This window comes from Dermacentor albipictus, chromosome 1, assembly GCF_038994185.2.
Source record: "Dermacentor albipictus isolate Rhodes 1998 colony chromosome 1, USDA_Dalb.pri_finalv2, whole genome shotgun sequence".
Classification (NCBI taxonomy): domain Eukaryota; kingdom Metazoa; phylum Arthropoda; class Arachnida; order Ixodida; family Ixodidae; genus Dermacentor; species Dermacentor albipictus.
Genome location: NC_091821.1, coordinates 254,362,054 through 254,381,717, shown reverse-complemented (window position 1 = coordinate 254,381,717; position 19,664 = coordinate 254,362,054). Strand labels below are relative to the sequence as shown.

General features: G+C 48.9%; 1 protein-coding gene across 3 annotated transcripts in view; it reads right to left on the bottom strand.

The window, feature by feature from the left end:
* The window catches only part of Got1 (Glutamate oxaloacetate transaminase 1), a 54,525-nt gene that overhangs the window by 17,371 nt on the left and 17,490 nt on the right, over positions 1–19,664 (bottom strand). For all 3 annotated transcript variants that reach the window (XM_065431281.1, XM_065431283.1, XM_070531169.1), the window contains exon 5: positions 12,757–12,861. In XM_065431281.1, coding sequence (XP_065287353.1) covers positions 12,757–12,861 — 105 coding nt within the window. The remainder of the gene's footprint in view (positions 1–12,756; positions 12,862–19,664) is intronic.

The following is a 19,664-nucleotide window of genomic DNA, read 5'->3' as shown; positions in this document are numbered from 1 at the left end:
CATGACAGGCAAGTGTGTTTAGAAAGCCAAATAAAAAATCTTATCAATGTAATCGAAATAACTAGTGAAGTGGCTTGCTCTGTGCAAGCCGCAACAGTGTTGTTGCCTGCAGGTACACTGGTCATGGACGACATAACACTCAAATAAAGCTCTGGCAGGTATATGAACATTGTGTACATTACGTATACATTATTGCCGAGACCAAGAGCTCTGATTTTTGTGCTAGAACTCGACACTAAAAGGAATTTGTCTACCAAACTTGTCTCAAAAGGCTTCCAACTAGAAGCAGGCAGCTAACCCAAAGTGGCAAAACAAGTGCGCAATTACTCTGCTGAAAAAGCACAAGAATCATCTGCTTCTGCCAGTTTCATAACATTCCATCATCGCTCCTAGCACAGCACACAATAAACAAGCCTTAAATACAGTAAACATCCATACACAAACAACCAGCAGTTTTTAATGCGGCGAGGAGACCAGGAGAAGGAGAGGCCAGGCAGGGAGGAATGTTGCTACTTTAAGCCTCCTTGACTAAAACTAAATCTAAACTCTAGCGCTGGTTCCCATACACACTTCTACATGCATATGGACGCCCTGTTCCTTTTCTTTTTAAAATTACTTTCAATCTGAGCGTGCACCAGGTGTGATCATACTGTATTATGGTGTACAAACACTGAATAATGTAAACAAGCCTTTTGTTGCCGAACAGGCCCCTCAAAATTTTCCATTTCACTTTTTTTTTTTTAAATTGGATATACTCAATGTGCTATTCTATACTGGATGGTCGTTTTTCTCAAATACTCGTAATCACAATTCAATTCGAAAATATTGCTTTCGACCCCCCCAATAAATTTCTACTGTATAGATGATAATATTTCAAAAGAAAGGCGAGAAAGAGGGAGGACGCATCGAGGCACCGCACCAGGTGCCGTACCCTCATGCGAGGACACTGCCTAAGATGACAGTCTTTATGTCTATGGCTGCTGTAGCTGCACAATATTGAACTTCATTGATTTTTATATAAGAAACATTGATATCTGTCTCTCATATGGCAGAAAGCTAATTTCTTCCACCTCCTGACAAAGACTGTGCGTGTGCCATGTGAACAAGCCGATAGCACTCTATAGCATTTTGCCATAGGGCTGGATAAAGTTTACTGTGCTGAAGCAGTTTGCACAAACTGGTTCAGCGTTTAAAACCGATTCGCACAAACAGTTATAAATTTTTATTGATCCAAACCAGAACTGAACCAGAATGAAATCGGAGAATGGAACCCAAACCCGAACCAAACTAGTATTTTTTTGGTTTGACACCCTGGTTACAACAAACTTTTGGATTAAGAGGAAGCTTTAGCTCATGCCCACCTTTGACGCGGCCTATTCATATTGCTACGGGATAGTATTTCCAATGACGAAGAGCAGAGCAGTAAGAAGACGACGACGACGATTAGAAGCTAGCGCGGGCTGTTGCCTCTTGGCCAAGCGCAGCGTATTTTCTTGCAAATATACTTGAACATAGCTTTTCGTCTGCGTCTTCCTACGTAACATATCTCGTGGAGGTGGACGTTCCCCTGTACCTCGTCACGGAGCTTTGCAGTGGACGGTACATCGAGCCTTCCTTCATGGCTCCCGGCGACGACAACCCGACTCCGCCGGCTCCGACACCTGCTGCCACCTCGACGACCTACATCACTCTCCCCGCTCCCCGTGATCCTGGCGCATTCTCGGGCAAAGATGGGGAAGACGTCGATGACTGGATCAGCCTGTATGAACATGTCAGCCGCAATAACCGGTGGGACCCTACTTTTATGCTCGCCAACGTAGTCTTTTACCTCGGTGGCACACCTAGAGTTTGGTATTGCACACACGAAGATGAGCTCACCAGTTGGGATGCACTTAAGACACAGCTTCAAGACTTGTTCGGCAACCCCTACGGTCACCAACTTGCCGCGCAAAAGGCGCTTTCCGGCCGTGTGCAGACGTCAACAGAGCCCTATGTCACGTACATTCAGGACATCTTGGCTCTGTGCCGCAAAGTTGACAACCACATGACTGAGTCCGACAAGGTTGCCCACATCCTCAAACTTGCCGCGCAAAAGGCGCTTTCCGGCCGTGTGCAGACGTCAACAGAGCCCTATGTCACGTACATTCAGGACATCTTGGCTCTGTGCCGCAAAGTTGACAACCACATGACTGAGTCCGACAAGGTTGCCCACATCCTCAAAGGCATTGCCGATGACGCCTTCAACTTGCCCGTTTGCAACAACGTAGCGACGGTGGATGCTGTTATAAAAGAGTGCCGCCGCCTGGAACTCGCTAAAAGCCGACGTATTGACCAGCAGTTTGCCCGTCTGCCCAACACCCCAGCGATATCTTCCTGTGCCGACACTCCTAGTCCCAACAACACTGCCGATGTTACCAGGATCGTCCGGCGTGAGATCGAGGCCGCCTATCCGGCTGCCTTCGACTCCAGTCCCACATACACATCTGCAGTCACGGTCTCACTGATCCAGGCAGTTGTGCGCCAAGAGTTCAAAAACATGGATCTTCACACGATCTGCTCAGCCCATCGTCCTGATACCCACCTGGCTTCTTCGATTCCGCCCCGTCCCGCATCTTCTTACCCACCACGTTTCCGCAACCCATCTGAATGGCGCACTGCTGACGACAAGCCCATTTGTTTCCAATGCCATCAAATCGGGCACATTTTTCGGCACTGTCGCAGTCGCTGGAGTTCCCCGACCCAGCCTTCTTATACTGCCTACTCTCGCCCCCCAGGTGGCCCTTTCAGTCCCTATGCCGCATGCTCCAGTAACGCCGCCGCTGATTCTCCTGCACCGAACCGATCCTATTCTCGTTTGCCTTCGCCCCAACGACGACAATCTCGCACTCCCCAGCCCCGTCGCTCCTATTCGCCGACTCCCTTCGGACGCCGCTCCCAGCCGGAAAGCTAGACGATGCAGCGCCTCGAGGTGACGCTGCATTGCTCCCTACGCCGCCAAATCCTCTACTGACATTGCACACTCATCTGAACCTTCTTGACGTGCAAGTCAACGGTGTTTCTGTGTCTGCACTCATAGACACTGGGGCACATTTGTCCGTAATGAGCACTGACCTTCGTAACCGGCTCAAGAAAATTATCACGCCCGCCACGACACCTGTTGTCCGTGTCGCCGATGGCGGAACAGCCCCCGTAATTGGTATGTGTACCGCCCGCGTCTCCTTCGCCGATCGCTCAACAATTGTGCTATTCACAGTCATCGCTCACTGTCCCCACGACATCATCCTCGGCTTAGACTTCCTCTCCGCACATTCTGCTCTCATCGATTGCTCCGCCAGTACTCTCCGCCTCGACCTGCCTGTTCTAGATCCCGCTGAATAACACCCTACTCGCCTCAGTTCCGTCGACTTCGTTCGCTTGCCACCTTCGGCACTGACTTACGTTGACTTCGTGTCATCCCCACCAGTCCCCGATGGTCACTACATCGCGGCTCCTCTGCAAGACGTCCTCCTTACACACGGGATCACAGTACCACATACAGTTTTATCTATTATGGCGAATTGTGTCTGCCTGCCAGTGGTCAATTTTCGCTTGACGACACAAGTGCTGCCACGCGGGATGTCTCTGGCCCAACTTTGCTCATTCGAGGATCACTCTGTAGCATCGATTTCAGTAGACGACCATTCAGCCGATCCTCCTCTACCGTCGCAGTCGGCAACTTGTACCATCGCCAACTTACAGAAAACTATTGCACCCGACATGCCTTCCAAGCACGCTCGTGCGCTCTACCGCGTTCTGATTTCCTACCAAGATATTTTTTACTTTAACGATCGTCCTTTGGCCCAAACAGCTGTCAAACATCGCATTAATACCAGCGATGCCCCTCCTATTCATTGATGCCTGTATCGAGTATCACCGGCTGAGCGTCAAGTTATTCACACCGAAGTTCGCAAAATGCTTGCCAAGAACGTCATTGAACCGTCATGTAGTCCATGGGCGTCACCTGTTGTGCTGATAAAAAAGGAGGATGGCTCATGGCGCTTTTGCGTGGATTATCGGCACCATAACAGGGTTACCAAAAAGGACATGTATCCCCTACCTCGGATTGATGACGCCCTTGACTGCCTCCACAGTGCTCGCTATTTCTCCTCTAAGTTAAACCTGGATGTAACGAACCTATATGTAACGAATTCCTGGATTTAACGAAGTTTTTGAATTCCCCAACGCTGCCCCCATTGAAGCCCATGTATTTTCGACCTTGATGTAACGAATGCGTTGCGGCGGTTAGCCTTGATGTAACGAACTCCCAAAGCTGATCAGTCATTACTTTTTGCACTTTTAAGGAAAATTCGGCCGAAGAAATGCTCTAGATTATTGAATATTAATATTGTAAGGAGCCAGCAGCTACGCGAACGCCAGGGATTGCCGCGACCGAGCAAAGTTAGCGATGATGATGATGATGGCGGCAACTAGCGCCGCTCCGTGCCTAACGTAGCAGTCTTTTCAGGCTTTGCTTGTCTAGCGTGACGCCAGGTGGCATTGGTATCGGCAGCTGATTTCTCTTTCAGATTTATTTTGTTTCGTATAGATTTGAGGACAAGCATTCTTATTTAGTGATTTTTATTTGTTTCAACGGCTTAGACGCACTTATGTGTAAGAATTCACTTGAAAAGCAACGCTGATAGCCGGTTCTTTTATTGCCAGGGCGCAGGAAGGGAGAGGGACGATGACGAACGACATGCGTCACTTTTTTTTCTTTCCCTATGGATGCGTTGCATTCGCCATTTTGAGTGTTGTCCTGCATTCTGCACGTGTGCGTGTGTCAACTGTGCCCTGGTACTGGTTTGTCCGACTTGTTTTGGAGGTGCTAGGCCTGCCTGTCGGCGTGTAGTCGTGCGTCTCCGCTTCTAACTACGTCGTCGGTTGGTCGTGATGAGTTCTGCTGCCAGAAAACGAAAAGTTCTGTCTTTTGAAGACAAACTCGCAATTTTAAATGCTGTCTCCGCGGGCGAGAAGAAGAAGGACGTTGCCGCCCGTTTCAGCATTCCAGCGAACACATTATCAACGATTTTGAGTGCGGAACACAGCATCAGAAACGCAGTGGAGTCGGGAACAAGCTCGAAGAAAAAAAGACTGAAGCTGTCCACATACACTGATGTGGACAAGGCAGTGTTCACATGGTTTTTGGACACGAGAGCCAGAAATGTACCCATAAGTGGTGCGATCTTGCAACAGAAGGCAAAGGATTTTGCGTGTATCTTGGGCCATGATGATTTCAAGGCAAGCAACGGGTGGCTGCAGGGATTTAAGAGCCGGCATGGTGTCGTCGGAAGAGTAATCAGCGGCGAATCTGCCTCCGCAGACAGCGATGCTGCTGCTTCGTGGGTGGCTGACGAGCTGCCTGGAATCCTGAGTCGCTTCGAGGCGGCTGATGTCTACAATGCCGACGAGACGGCTCTATTTTATCAGATGCTTCCGGGCCGCACGCTAGCGTTAAAAGGCGATGACTGCCGCGGTGGAAAGCAGAGCAAGCTCCGCATAACGATTCTGCTGTGTGCCAACCTCGACGGCACAGACAAGCGAGTCCCGCTAGTTGTCGGCAAAAGTGCCCGTGCCAGGTGTTTTAAGGGGACGAAGCGTATGCCCGTGAAGTATGTGGCGAATTCCAAAGCTTGGATGACTCGGCCAATATTTTCTGAGTGGTTGAAGGAATTTAACCAGGACGTCAAGCGGCAAGGCCGTCAAGTTTGCCTACTGCTGGACAATTGCTCGGCGCACCACGTCGAGGGCCTGCAGCTGTCGAACATCGAACTGCATTACTTCCCGGCCAACTGCACGTCTCTAATACAGCCCCTGGACAAAGGGGTCATTAACAGTTTTAAATGCTGTTACCGGCGCCGACTAATCCAGAAGATACTTCTCGACATCCGTCTGGAACGGGAGATGAAGATCGACATTTATCAAGCAGTCGAGATGCTTGCTGCCTCCTGGCAAGAGGTCAGGGCAGAAGTTATCGCGAATTGCTTTTTAAAGACCGGAATAGCCAAAAACGCACGGGCTGGTGCCGACGAGGAGGAGGAGGAAGACCTTTCTACTCCGTCCGATGTGGCCGAAGCGTGGAACGAGCTATGCACTAACGGTGGTGTACCCGACGACGTTGAACTGACTGACTTTTTGTTTGCCGACAACGCCGCCGTGGCTACAGAAGAAATGTCTGATGCAGCAGTAGCTGAAAGCGTGCAAAATCCCGATGGCGGTGATGATGGTGCCTGTGAGGCAGATCCGTGTGACGTGCCTTCTGCAAAGGAGGTGATGAACGCAATGGACGTTATGCGCCGTTTCGTCGGCTCGCTCGACGATGAAGGAGCTCTACACGATTTAGCTTCTTTGGAGCGGCGTGTTGTGCCGTCACTTGTGCCGAAGAAGCAAGCGCAAATTACGCAGTTTTTTGGTGTAAAATAAATGCTTGAAGGGTGAGTTCACCTTCGCGGATATATTGAGCTATTTGGTTTCGTTTCTGCATCATTCGTACGAGCCTTCACGCGAAACCTGCATGTAACGAAAACCTGCATGTAACGAAAAATTGCGAGCTTTTGTCAACTTCGTTATATCCAGGTTTAACTGTATTGACCTTCGCTCCGGCTATTGGCAGATTGCCGTGGACGATCTCAACCGCGAGAAGACTGCCTTTGTAACACCCGACGGTCTTTATCAATTCAAAGTGATGCTGTTTGGTCTATGTAACGCTCCTGCCACTTTTGAACGCATGATGGACTCCCTTCTTCACGGTTTCAAATGGTCCACGTGCCTGTGCTACTTGTACGACGTTATAGTATTCTCCCCAACATTCGCTACGCACCTCGAGCGCCTCTCAGCAGTCCTGGACATTTTTCGGCGAGCCGGTCTGCAACTCAACGCATCGAAGTGCCAATTCGGCCGTCGCCAGATTACCGTCCTTGGACATCACGTTGACGCGAACGGAGTGCAACCGGACCCAGCCAAGATCCATGCTGTTACGCACTTCCCTGTTCCAAAGTGTGTCAAGGATGTGCGCAGCTTCATCGGCCTTTGCTCGCAATTCCGCCGTTTCGTGAAAAATTTCGCGGCCAGCCATAGCACGACCACTAACCGAGCTTTTGAAAAAAGACGCCCCTTTCCAGTGGGGCGATAACGAGGCCTCTGCATTCTCGCTTCTAATCGACCTTCTCACAACGCCTCCCGTTCTGGCCCATTTCGATCCTTCTGCGCCTACCGAAGTCCGTACTGATGCCAGCGGTCACGGAATTGGCGCAGTACTGGCACAACGCCAGCGTGGCCACGACCGTGTTATTGCTTACGCCAGCAGACTCCTCTCGCCCGCGGAGGGCAACTATTCTATCCCTGAGCGTGAGTGTCTGGCCCTAGTTTGGGCGGTTGCGAAGTTCCGCCCATACTTATATGGCTGACTCTTTTCCGTTGTCACAGACCATCACGCGCTTTGCTGGTTATGCTTCTTGAAAGACCCTACAGGAAGACTTGGTCGCTGGGCCTTACGCCTCCAAGAATATTCGTTCTCTGTCACCTACAAATCTGGCCGACTACACAAGGACGCTGACTGCCTGTCTCGCTACCCGGTAGACAAGCCTGACGCCGCCGACAGTAGTACCGCCGACGGCATTTTCTCTGTGTCTGCCTTCGCTAACATCGCCGAGCAGTACCGAGACCTATCGCTGCGAGTACTCATCGAGTGTCTGCACTCTACACCTACCGACGCATCCGTTCGCCGATATATCCTCCAGGGCGGCATTCTGTACCGAAGGAACTTCCTCCCTGATGGCCCTGATCTTCTTCTTGTCGTGCCAAAACATCTACGACAGACTGTGCTCTTTGGGATGCATGACGCACCCACTGCAGGACATCTTGGGGTAACCCGCACGTACGACCGCGTCCGCCGCCGCTTCTATTGGCCTGGTCTCGCTTGCTCCGTCCGACGCTATGTTGCTGCCTGTGATCCCTGCCAGCGTCGGAAAACACCTCAGGTGCTGCCTTCCGGTCATCTCCAGCCAATCACCATCCCTGTGGAACTGTTCTTTCGTGTTGGATTAGACCTCCTCGGTCCCTTTCCCACGTCATCCTCTGGGAACAAATGGGTAGCCGTCGCAACTGATTACGCCACCCGATACGCTATCACGCGAGCTCTCCCTACCAGTTGCACCACTGACGTCGCGGACTTTCTCTTGCGTGACATTATCTTAGTGCATGGCGCCCCGCGACAGCTGCTTACTGACCGTGGTCATAACTTTCTATCGAAAGTCATCGCCGACATTGTGTGTTCCTGCTCTATTCAACACAAGCTGACTACCTCATACCATCCTCAAACCAATGGCCTGACAGAGCGGTTAAACCGTACTCTTACCGACATGCTGTCCAAGTACGTTTCGAAGAACCACCACGACTGGGACGTTGCCCTTCCTTACGTCACACTTGCTTACAATTCTTCCCGGCACGACACCGCCGGATTTTCTCCATTTTATCTACTCTACAGTCGCGAACCGACCTTGCCCCTTGACACGGTACTTCCTCCTGCTGCGATCTCAACAATCGAGTATGCACGCGACGCCATCGCCCTCGCCGACCATGCATGCCAGCCTGCCCATGCTCGACTGACGGACTCGCAAACCATGCAGCAGCGTCAGTACAACGCCCGCCACCGTGACGTGCAGTTTTCGCCTGGTGCACTCGTGCTCCTGTAGTCGCCCTCTCGTCATGTCGGACTTTCAGAAAAGCTCCTTTCGAGATACACAGCGCCCTACCGCGTGCTGCGCCAGGTGACGCCTGTGACGTACGAAATTGCTCCTGTGAGCTCAACCTCGTCATCTACTCTGGTGATGTCGTGCACGTCAGTAGGCTTAAGACCTACTACACTGCTTCAGACTCCGGCCTTTAGTCGCTCCGGGACGGCGCTTTCGCCGCCGGGGGTAGTGCTACGGGATAGTATTTCCAACGATGAAGAGCCGAGCAGTAAGAAGACGACGACGACGATTGGAAGCTAGCGCGGGCTGTTGCCTCTTGGCCAACTGCGGCATATTGCCTTGTAAATATACTTGTAAATAGCTTTTTGTCTGCGTCTTCCTACGTAACAATATACATGCAAAACGCAAAAATGTTTTTTTGAGATAAGCCCTTGACTTATTTTAATAAAATTTGTTGCATTTGAGAGAGAAAGTTAAATTCTAGTGACTGTTGGAAGCGGAATTTCAATTTAGGGCCTGAATTTTGTTAAAAGGATCTTCAAATATTCGAAACTTTGAAAATATAGAAGCATGAAGTTTACAAATTAATAGCTCTGCATCAAGAACAGATATCGCAGTTCTGTAAACAGCATCCACTAGATCATTAAAAGTGGACAAATTTGACATGTCATTTTATATCTTACGTTAATTTGTTACGCTGTGTACAAGGGTTCTGCAAAAGCTGTATTTCTATATTACTAAATTTTTGTTTTATTTATGCGTCACATCAATTTTGTCCACTTTACATGTACTATTAGATGCAATTCACATAATTGTGATATCATTTTTCATTGCTGAGTTACAGAGTTTTAAACTTGATAGTTTCGTTTTCTGAAAATTTGCAATTTTTGCTTATTTTCAATAAAAAAATTGATGACCTAAATCAAAAATTCAAAACGAACAGTCACTATATCTTAAGTTTTTCTTGCAACATACCTCATCAAATTTGGTGCAGTGGTTGCCAAGAAAAACGAATTTTCCTTTTACATGCATTGAGATAGGGGCGCCCGAGCTAAAGCTTCCTCTTAAGAGACCACATTTCTCACTTTGTTTGGTCGATCTATACTAGAAATAAAAACTAATGGTTTTGCCTACAACAAAATATAAGCCATACACCGGCCAAAATTTAAAGCAAGGTGCAGACCGCCAAGGGCCACAATGCTGTGCTGTTTCGAATGCAGACTGATGATGACATGCCACTCACACTGTAGCCATCAAGCACAGAAATGGCACAGTCTATGACAAATCTTCCGATGATAGCAACATGCCCAGTAGCTGGCAGACACAGGCCCACTTGCAGTGACACATAGACAACTTTTTTCATTCAGTCCTGCCTGCCTGATGTAAGAGCACCCACAGCAAAGAGGAATTTTATATGTGGCTTTACAATAGCATTGAGTAAGTCACTGATTATGCTTTTCGCAAATGCTTCCCACAATATAGGCATGAGCGGTGAAATAGACTTCATGCCTTGCAATATGCCTGCAAGCTACAAATAATAATGGTAAAGTTTTTGCTCTCATCAAACTTTAAAAAAAGGTAGTGACTACAGTGATGGGGCCCGGCACATTAACATCTGCACTACAGTGACGGGGCCCGGTACTTTAACATCCACACTACGGTGACGGGGCCCGTCGCTTTAACAACAACACTTCACCGACGGGGCCGTCACTATAAAGATGTCGGTATTGGGGGCGAGGACCACAGAGTTTCCTAGAGTTTCATAGAGTCTGTCGGAAGCGCCTCACATGCATCGGCGTTAAATAAAGGCTAAATAAACATACTACGCGGCAGCCCTCCTGAGCAATGTTGCAAGTACTCTCGAAATGGCAGTATTTTAACTTTAAATTAATCATGTTGGACAAACAGAAAGCACAGGATGGTTTACAAACGCTATCTCTTTGCCTACTACGTACAGTAAGCTGGGACACTGCGAGCGGTCGCCGCAATCGATCCCACCGAACCGGTTTGCGTGAAACGTAAGCAATCGCTGAGAAAACTATGTGAAATATGTTCTTATAGTGGGATGGCTGTCTGTGTAACTAAATATAGCATAACAGAATGAAGCTGCAATGCAGCGATCGCACGGGTTCGCGGTGACCGACTTCGCGTCTGCATGCATGTCGATCGCTTTCACTCCGAGCACGTTTTCGCACCGTGCCGTGAGCTTTTTTTTTATGCCGCAGCATATGAACATTTGAGAGTACGCAAGCAACCATTGTTGCATGGACACTATTGGAGCTGTTCAAAAATAATTTCGTTATAGCTAGGGTCTTCGACGCCTACAGTGACTTGTGATATGTTCCGTCGCGATGATTCAGTCTTAATTTTCTTTTTCTTTTCTTCTGAAGTCTTGGAAGTTTCAATATCATTATTTCTCAAGTTTCATCGAACTGCATGTTTATCGGTCTTCTAAGCATGTGCCGTGCCTTTTTTAATGTGTTTTTACCGTTCTCCTTCCATTAGAGTGAACTTTCTTTATTATAATCATCATAGGTGTTACAGTGCATACGCAAAAGATTGTACATTCATGGACAAGTACCCATTGCGGTCGTTCGATCCGTATGTGTGTAATCAATGTATTCCATTACTGCACGGAAGTTGCTGACATCGTGAAATTCACGTGGTGTTGTGGACAGTACTGGAATAAAATACCGCGGTCCGTGAAGTGCTTGGCATCCCCATAGGCGCCAGCACCGAGAAACTCATGCAGCTGGGGGTCCACAACACCTTCGATGAGCTTGGGTCACAAAAGTTAGTCCAGGTTGTCAGGCTCGTTTCCTCGCCTGCGGGGAGGCGGATCCTGGAGGCGCTGGACTTTAACCTGTCAGGGAAAGGCGGTGCGTGCTCGACGCGTGGTCGCGGGAGGCCGTCACGGTCTCGCCGTTCCCGCGCATCGGGCACGCGCAACGCAATGTAGGCACACGCCGGGCCCGAGCGGCCGCACTTCTCGGATCCGTCGCCGATGATCCACGATCGGTCGCGTTCGTCGACGTCGCCCAATACGGTTCGTCCGACCGGTTTGCCGCGGCCGTGATGGATCACAGGGGCAACCTAACGCCGCGTCCGTGCGGGGCAGGTTTGCAGAGATCCATTCTGCACTTTAGAACACGCGCGGTGTCCCTCGTTGCGGGACCACGGTCATCTCACCACGGAAGAAGAGTGGGAGGAGGCGGTCAGGCACGGCCTGCCCGTCCCAACGTCGGAACGGCTCGCGGCGGCCCCCTCCCTCTTAAGGGGGTTTCGGAGTCGCTCCTCAGGACCTTAATAAAGTCTGCCGTGAAGTGCTCGAAGTTGTTTGCATAGAATGTTTGAAAGAAGTGCGGCCATTGACGTCGCTACAGTGTTGACGTAAAGTGCCGGTCCCGTCTGTGGTTAAGGAGACGGGCCCCGTCACTGCAGGGCTGAGGTTAAAGCGCCGGGCCCCGTCACTGTAGTGTATATGTTAAAGTGCCGGGCCCCGTCACTGTAGTGCATATGTTAAAGTACCGGGCCCCGTCACTGTAGTACACATGTTAAAATGCCGGGCCCCGTCACTGTAGTCACTACCTTAAAAAAAGGGGGGGGGGGGGGGGTTTATGTGCGAAAACAACCTTCTGATTGTGAGGCATGCTGTAATGGGGGACTCTGGAAATTTGGACCACCTGGGGTTCTTTAACATGCACTTAAATCTAAGTAGACGGGTGTTTTCGCATTTTGCCCTCATCAAAATACGGCCGCCATGGCTGGGATTCGATCCCGCGACCTTGTGCTTAGCAGCCCAACACTGTAACCACTAACCAACCACGGCAGGTCTCATCAAACTTTAGGACATTGTACTAACATTTGCAAGTTGCCACAAAAGTGATGTGAACACCATGGTATGCTCCACCGTCTTACAGCAACAGTTATACGTCAACAGTAACTGTTACTTATATATACTGAAAGTGTGCTACACTTGACTGCACCAGGTCATACGATACAGGAGTTAGTAAAGGAAGTGCCAAACCTTCATGACATCGGCAATCTTCATCCACTGATCCTGGGTGGGATCGATGCCAGTTGGGTTGTGCGCACAGGCATGCAGCACAACAACGGAGTCTTCTGGTGCATTCTGCACATACCAATAAGAAAAAGAAAGGGCACCAAATTTTACAAACAGATGTAAAAAAACAAAAAAGAAGGACACTCTAGAGCAACAGAAGTAATGTGCTTCTGTGCTGCTATAGACCCTTCAACATTTCGATATCTACATGCGTAAATTTCACTGAATATATGGCTGGTGATCAAGGGAAAAAATTCTGCAGTTTTGCATGCTAAAACCACATGATTATGAACGAGAAGCAAGGGGTTTAACTGAGGGGCCCAATTTTTGTTAGTCATATCATAACAAGCCAACAAACACCGACATGAAGGACAACATAGGGGAAATTACTTGTGCTTAAAAAATTAAATAAAGGAACGATAAATTAATGGAAACGAAAGTGGATGAAAAAGCAACTTGCCGCAGGTGGGGAATGATCCCACAACCTTCGCATTTCGCAGGCAATGCTCTACCAATTGAGCTACCGCGGCGCCGTTTCCCCATCCACGGTATGGTTGTGGGATCGTTCCCCTCCTGCGGCAAGTTGTTTTTCCATCCACTTTCATTTCCATTAATGTATCGTTTCTTTATTTCATTTACTAAGCACAAGTAATTTCCCCATGTGTTGTCCTTGGTGTCAGTGTTTGTTAACATGATCATGAGGCACATCGTAGTGGGGGACTCCGGATTAATTATAACCGCCTGGGGTTCTTTCACATGCACCCAATGCACAGTGCAAGGCTGTTAGTATTGAATTTTGCCCCCATTGAAACGTAGCTGCAGCGGCCAGGATTTGATCCCATGCCCTCAGGCACAGCAGCACGAGATCAAGCCACTACACTACGACGGCAGGTAGTGACAAACAGCGACTATGATGACAATCATGTGTCAGTGCTCATCTTGATGTGCAGACAAATGTGGCTCTCGCTACCCCATGCCTGCCTCTTCAGTCCTCTCTGCTGGCATCGGAAATTTAGAGCAAAGGACATTTATGCACTGTAGCTGCACCATTCTAGCTGAATCAACTTCAGTATCTTCATCTCATCTCACTTATTCAGACATTCTATCATAAACCCATGCTTAAATGACTGATAACAGTACAGCATGCATAAACACAAGACTTGTTGAATACATGCATGCCAAATGGTCTGAAAATAAATTTCAGCAGCATTTACTTACGACTACAACTATGAACAGAACTGTAACACAAAAACAACATTATTAAATGTTTTAAGATTATTTTAGCAGGACATCATAGCAAAACTAGAGTGAAAAAAAAAACTGCATCATTTCAAGTATGCACAAAATCTGCCACAGTTCGTCAGAATGCTCAAAGGAATGCTCGAATTCAAATATTCTTAAATGTAACAAATTTAGCACATATTACAGAAATTGTAACTATTTGTGCAACACATACTACAGTGAATCGAAAACAAAACCTCCATTAAATACTTCTACGCAACAAAAGCACATTATGTTGTATGTGCATAATATCAGAATAGATATAATAAGAAGTTTACAAATATCAATAGAAATTGTTTGATTCGTGCTTTTCCAGCTACATGCCAAATGTGGAACAGACATAGAGGCAAATCACTTATGCACCAGCTAATTTATGGCTTACTAATTAAAAAATATCGCTGAAAACATTGCAACATGAAAGACTAAGTTCACTGCACCAATTTCAGCATCATGAAATTCACAGATTCACCACAGATTCACTTACACTGTTAATTAAACAAAACCATTCACTTAAGATTGGGGCCAGCTTTCCCTAGTCAAATACATTGGATACAGCATTCAATAAGAGCATTAAAAAGAAATGCTCTCATCAGACAAGTGCTCGACCGATTCAAATGAAATATGATGTGTTTGATAGTGAAAGAATATTTTAAGTTTTTATAGCAAGCAAAATTTTTAGTTAGGGCCTCAAGAATTCTGAATGAAAATTGTCTAAAATTGATAAATAAAGCAAATTGTAGCATATGTACTGTAAACTAAGGAGCAGTGGGGCTGTGGCTATGAGAGAGAGAACGACGATGAGAGAGACAAACCTTGTTTTGGTGCTGGATCGGCTGTACTACCTCTAGCTGCTCTATTGTCCTGTCGCGAACGCCTACTCCCAAAGTGCTTCATGACATTTGGTGCAAGGTGCTGGACCTTTTGCAAACCTGGAACTCCGAAGCCGGACGATCCCTGTCATTATCCCATGCCTGAGGAAACTAGTCCTACCAATCCACCCCCGGCACCACCTCCGGTAGTCTGTCCTGGTGCGCCACACCAGTGGGATCCTCCCATATCCAATGGCACTGAGGATCATGACTTCGAGGACTGGCTGTCATCGTACAAACGAGTGAGTGCCCACAACAAATGGACTGAAGCAGACAAGCTTGGTTACGTACCATTCTACCTTTCCGGGGCCGCCCATCTTTGGTTCCGCAACCATGAGGATGACTTTTTCTCCTGGATAGCATTCTGAACGACACTTCAAGAAGTTTTCGGTCACCCTACTGTGTGCAAACTTCGGGCTGAACAACAGATTTGCTGTCGTGCCCAACAAAAGGGCGAAACTTTTACGAGCTACACTGAAGATGTAGTTGACATTTGCCAGCGTATCAACCCAGATATGTCTGAAGATGACAAGGTCAAGAACATCTTGAAAGGCATAGAAGATGACGCCTTCCAAATGCTCTCGGCAAAGAATCCTCAGACGGTCAACGACCTCGTAACGCTTTGCCAGAGCTATGAGGAGCTGCGCAAACAACGGCTTTCTATGCGCCGAGCTCTCGCTCCGGACGTCGTGCTTTCAGCTCTGAGTGATGGTGTCAGTGCTACTCCTTGCAGTTCAGCAATTTTCAACAAAATCAGGCAATTTGTACGAGAAGAAGTGGCACGCCAACTCTCTCTTTAGCCAGTCAGTCCAGTCTCCGAGTCGCCCTTGTCTCACGATCTTCGTCAGGTGATACAAGAGTAAGTCACTAACGCAGTACCACTTGCTCATAAACCGCCTCCTACGCCTGTTCCACTTACATACGCTGCTGTTGTCGCAAATCCAAGGCCTCCGTCTGCAGGTATTCAATCCAGACTTACCAGCGCCTTTCCCTCACCTCTGCAAGCAGCTGCAACATATGCGCCTACCCCCCCCCCCCCCCAAGCAGCTACTGGCCGCCAAAGCAGCCCGTGCGCCCACCTTGCCAATATTTCCATCACTCTCCGCCCGCTGTTCTCAATCCATGGCGCACCCATGACAACCGGCCTATCTGTTATTTTTGCAGCCTACCTGGGCATGTAGCACGGCTTTGCCGCCAGCGCGGATGGTATCCTTCGGTTTCTCCGAGGGCACAAGGCACCGGTCCCAACTCTCTGACCCGTTCCACCTCTGCCGCTCAGCCCTTCAAAGCCTCGCCTCCTGCTTCCCAAACCTTCAATATCCCATCAGTCTATTTCTCCCTGTCGGCGTTCTCTGTCGCTACTTATCCGTCGCCCTGAAGCTATGCGAGAGGAAAACTAAGGACCGCGGTTCTAGAGGCAAGAACTGCGATCTCAACGAACTCCTCAAGGTCTCAATTATTTCCTGCGAACATCCTTGAACTTTATGCAGAAGACATTGCTGTTCATGCACTTGTAGACACGGGAGCAGCAATATTTATTTATTTATTTATTTAGTACATACTGCAGACCTACCGGTCCAAGCAGAGGGGCAATAGAACAAAAGAGAACAAATTAAGAACAAACAAATACAAATTTATACAAATTTTAGTCACACTGTGTCTGTAAACTGTCGTTCCAGTCTGATACTGTGATACTGGTCCAATATCAGTGATTTCGGACCAGCTTCGTCTTAACCTTAGAAAAGTCGTGACGCCATATTCTGCCATTTTATTACATACAGCAAGCGCTGCACCGATCGAACCCTTAGGGAAGTGTATTGTGCGTGTTGTTATAAGCGGCACTATATACCATGTTGAGTTCATTGTTCTGCCTCGCTGCTCCCATGCCATGATTTTAGGATGGGACTTTCTGTCCTCTCATCATGCCGTTATAGATTGTGCCCGTGCTGAACTCGCACTGTTGCCATTCGGCCACACCGTTTTTGAAGATAATGATGACGATTCCGATCGTGTGTTCGTCACCTCCAACACCAAGATTCCTCCATACTCTGCCACACTCGTACCTGTTTTCTGCGTTGGGTTTTCCGACTCCACAGTTCTTTTCATGCCGTCTAAGCTTGTTGCTCGCCGTCATCCCTTCTTGCTTCCTTTTGCCCTTCTTGCGATTCGTCAAGGTTCCAGCGCACTTTTTGTATCGAACCTGTTTCCTTCCCCTGCTAGCCTGCTCCACGATGAGTGTCTTGGTTATGCTGATGAAATCAAACCAAGCTTCCTTTACGATGTGCCTGATGACCCAGCTTCTCCTCCGGTTGATGCTCTGGCCCTTCAAGTTTCTCCTCTCATACCGTCGTGTGACCCAACATTTTCCCAGTGTATTCATTTCAACCTCACTCCAAGTCAGCAGGCCCAGATAGTCGACCTTCTTGACCGCTTTCGCACGTCATTCGACTTACAACAATCTCGCTTAGGCGGCACTTCCACTGTTGTCTATCACATCGACACCGGCAACCATGCACCTTTATGCCACAGGCCGTATCGTGTATCTGCCACGGAGCGTAGCGTCATCGCTGACCAAGTTGGAGACATGCTACAACGCGGCATCACACAACCTTCGCACAGTCCCTGGGCTTTTCCTGTAGTGCTGGTCAAAAAGAAAGATGGTACAATTCGCTTTTGCGTGGACTACCGGCGACTCAATAAGATCACCCGCAAGGACGTTTATCCACTACCCCGTATTGACAATGCGCTAGACTGCCTCCAAGGCACCGAATTCTTCTCATCTTTAGACTTACGATCCGGGTACTGGCAAGTGCCAGTGGCCGAGTCAGACCGTCCAAAAATGGCCTTCATCACACCTGACGGTTTATTTGAATTCACCGTGATGCCATATGGCCTGTGTAATGTGCCTGCCACATTTGAAAGAATGATGGACATCTTGCGCAGCCTCAAATGGCAGATATGCCTGTGTTATCTGGACGACATCGTCATCTTTTCACCAAACTTTCCTTCCCACTTACTTCGACTTGAGCGCGTCCTCAAGTGCATCGCCGATGCTGGCCTCTAGCTTAACTTGAAGAAGTATCGCTTCGGTGCCCGGCAGCTGGTCATCCTCGGCCATGTCGTGTCGAAAGAAGGTGTACTCCCTGATCCAGCGAAACTACAAGCTGTTGCCCAGTTTCCGCGACTAACGACCTTGAAAGAACTGCACAGCTTCATTGGGTTAGCGTCATACTTCCGTCGTTTCATCCGTAATTTCGCCACCATATTAGCACCTTTAATGCAGCTTCTTCGTGGTGGCCACAACCTTTCGACCTGGTCACTGGATTGCGATGCCACATTCACAAAGCTGCGTCGTCTCTCGACGTCACCACCAATCCTGTGCCATTTCGACCCAAGCGCTCCAACTGAAATACACACGGATGCCAGTGGCGTCGGCCTTGGTGCTGTTCTCGCCCAGAGAAAGGCTGGCTTCGATGAGTACATCGTCGCCTTCGCCAGTTGTGCACTCACTAAACCCAAATCAAACTATTCGGTAACAGAAAAAGAATGCCTGGCTATTTTTTGGGCCATAACCAAATTCCATCTGTATATCTATGGACGCCCATTTGACGTGATAACTGATCACCACTCGCTGTGCTGGCTGTCGTCCTTAAAAGAACCATCCGGTCGTCTTGCTCGATGGGTCCTTCGACTGCAGGAGTACGACATCCGAGTGCTGTACCGTTCTGGCCGAAAACACTCGGATGCGAATGCCTTGTCTCGTTCGCCACTAACAGACGAGGTTAGCTCCCCGAAGGCCTCATTGTCCGAGTCTTCCCTTGCTGTCACGGACATTCTTCTGGGGCAAGAATCGTCACCAAATCCGGCAACGTGATCCCTGAGGTCGGCAAAATTAGGATCCTAGGCATGGTCATCGAAAAGCACGGAAGAAACAGCGAAACTATCACCCGCCTCAGGGCAAAAGCAGCCAATGCGATTCGACTCCTAAAACGAGTCACTTCCCGAAAGGCTGGCATGAGAGAGGAGAGCCTACTTAGGCTCGTCCAATCCTTCGTCATCAGCCACGTCGCGTACGTTGCAGCCTACCACAGATGGTTGCAACACGAACGAAACAAAATCAACGTGCTCATCAGAAGAGCGTACAAGACGGCACTGGGCCTGTTCGAGTCCCTAGCACGAACCACTTGTTGCAACTGGGATTACACAATACGCTCGAAGAAATAGCCGAAGCGCAACAGACTTCTCAACTGGAGCGGCTGTCCATGACCAAAGCCGGGAGGAAGATACTGGATGATCTGGGAATTAGACGCTCGAACGAGGTGGAGATGAAGCTCCCCATCCCCGAAGAGGTCCCACGCCAGACCAGAATCGACCCCATACCAAAGAACATGAATCCCGAGTTCAACAAGGGAAGAAGAGCGGCGAGGGCCAAGGCTCTCATTGACCAGCATGCCAACGACGAACACGCGCGGTACGCGGACGCGGCCGAATACCAACGGAACGCCTTCGCAGCGGTCGTCATAGAAGCGTCAACCGGTGCCTCAAGGACGGCAGCGAGCGTGAGAAGCGCCGGAGCGGAACAAGCGGAGGAGGTAGCCATCGCCCTGGCCATCGCCGACGCAGACTGCCACACGGTGCTGAGCGACTCAAGACAGGCAGTGCGAAACTTCGCCAAAGGTCAAATCTGCAGGGAGGCTGAGCGCGTACTGTGAGCGGTCAAAC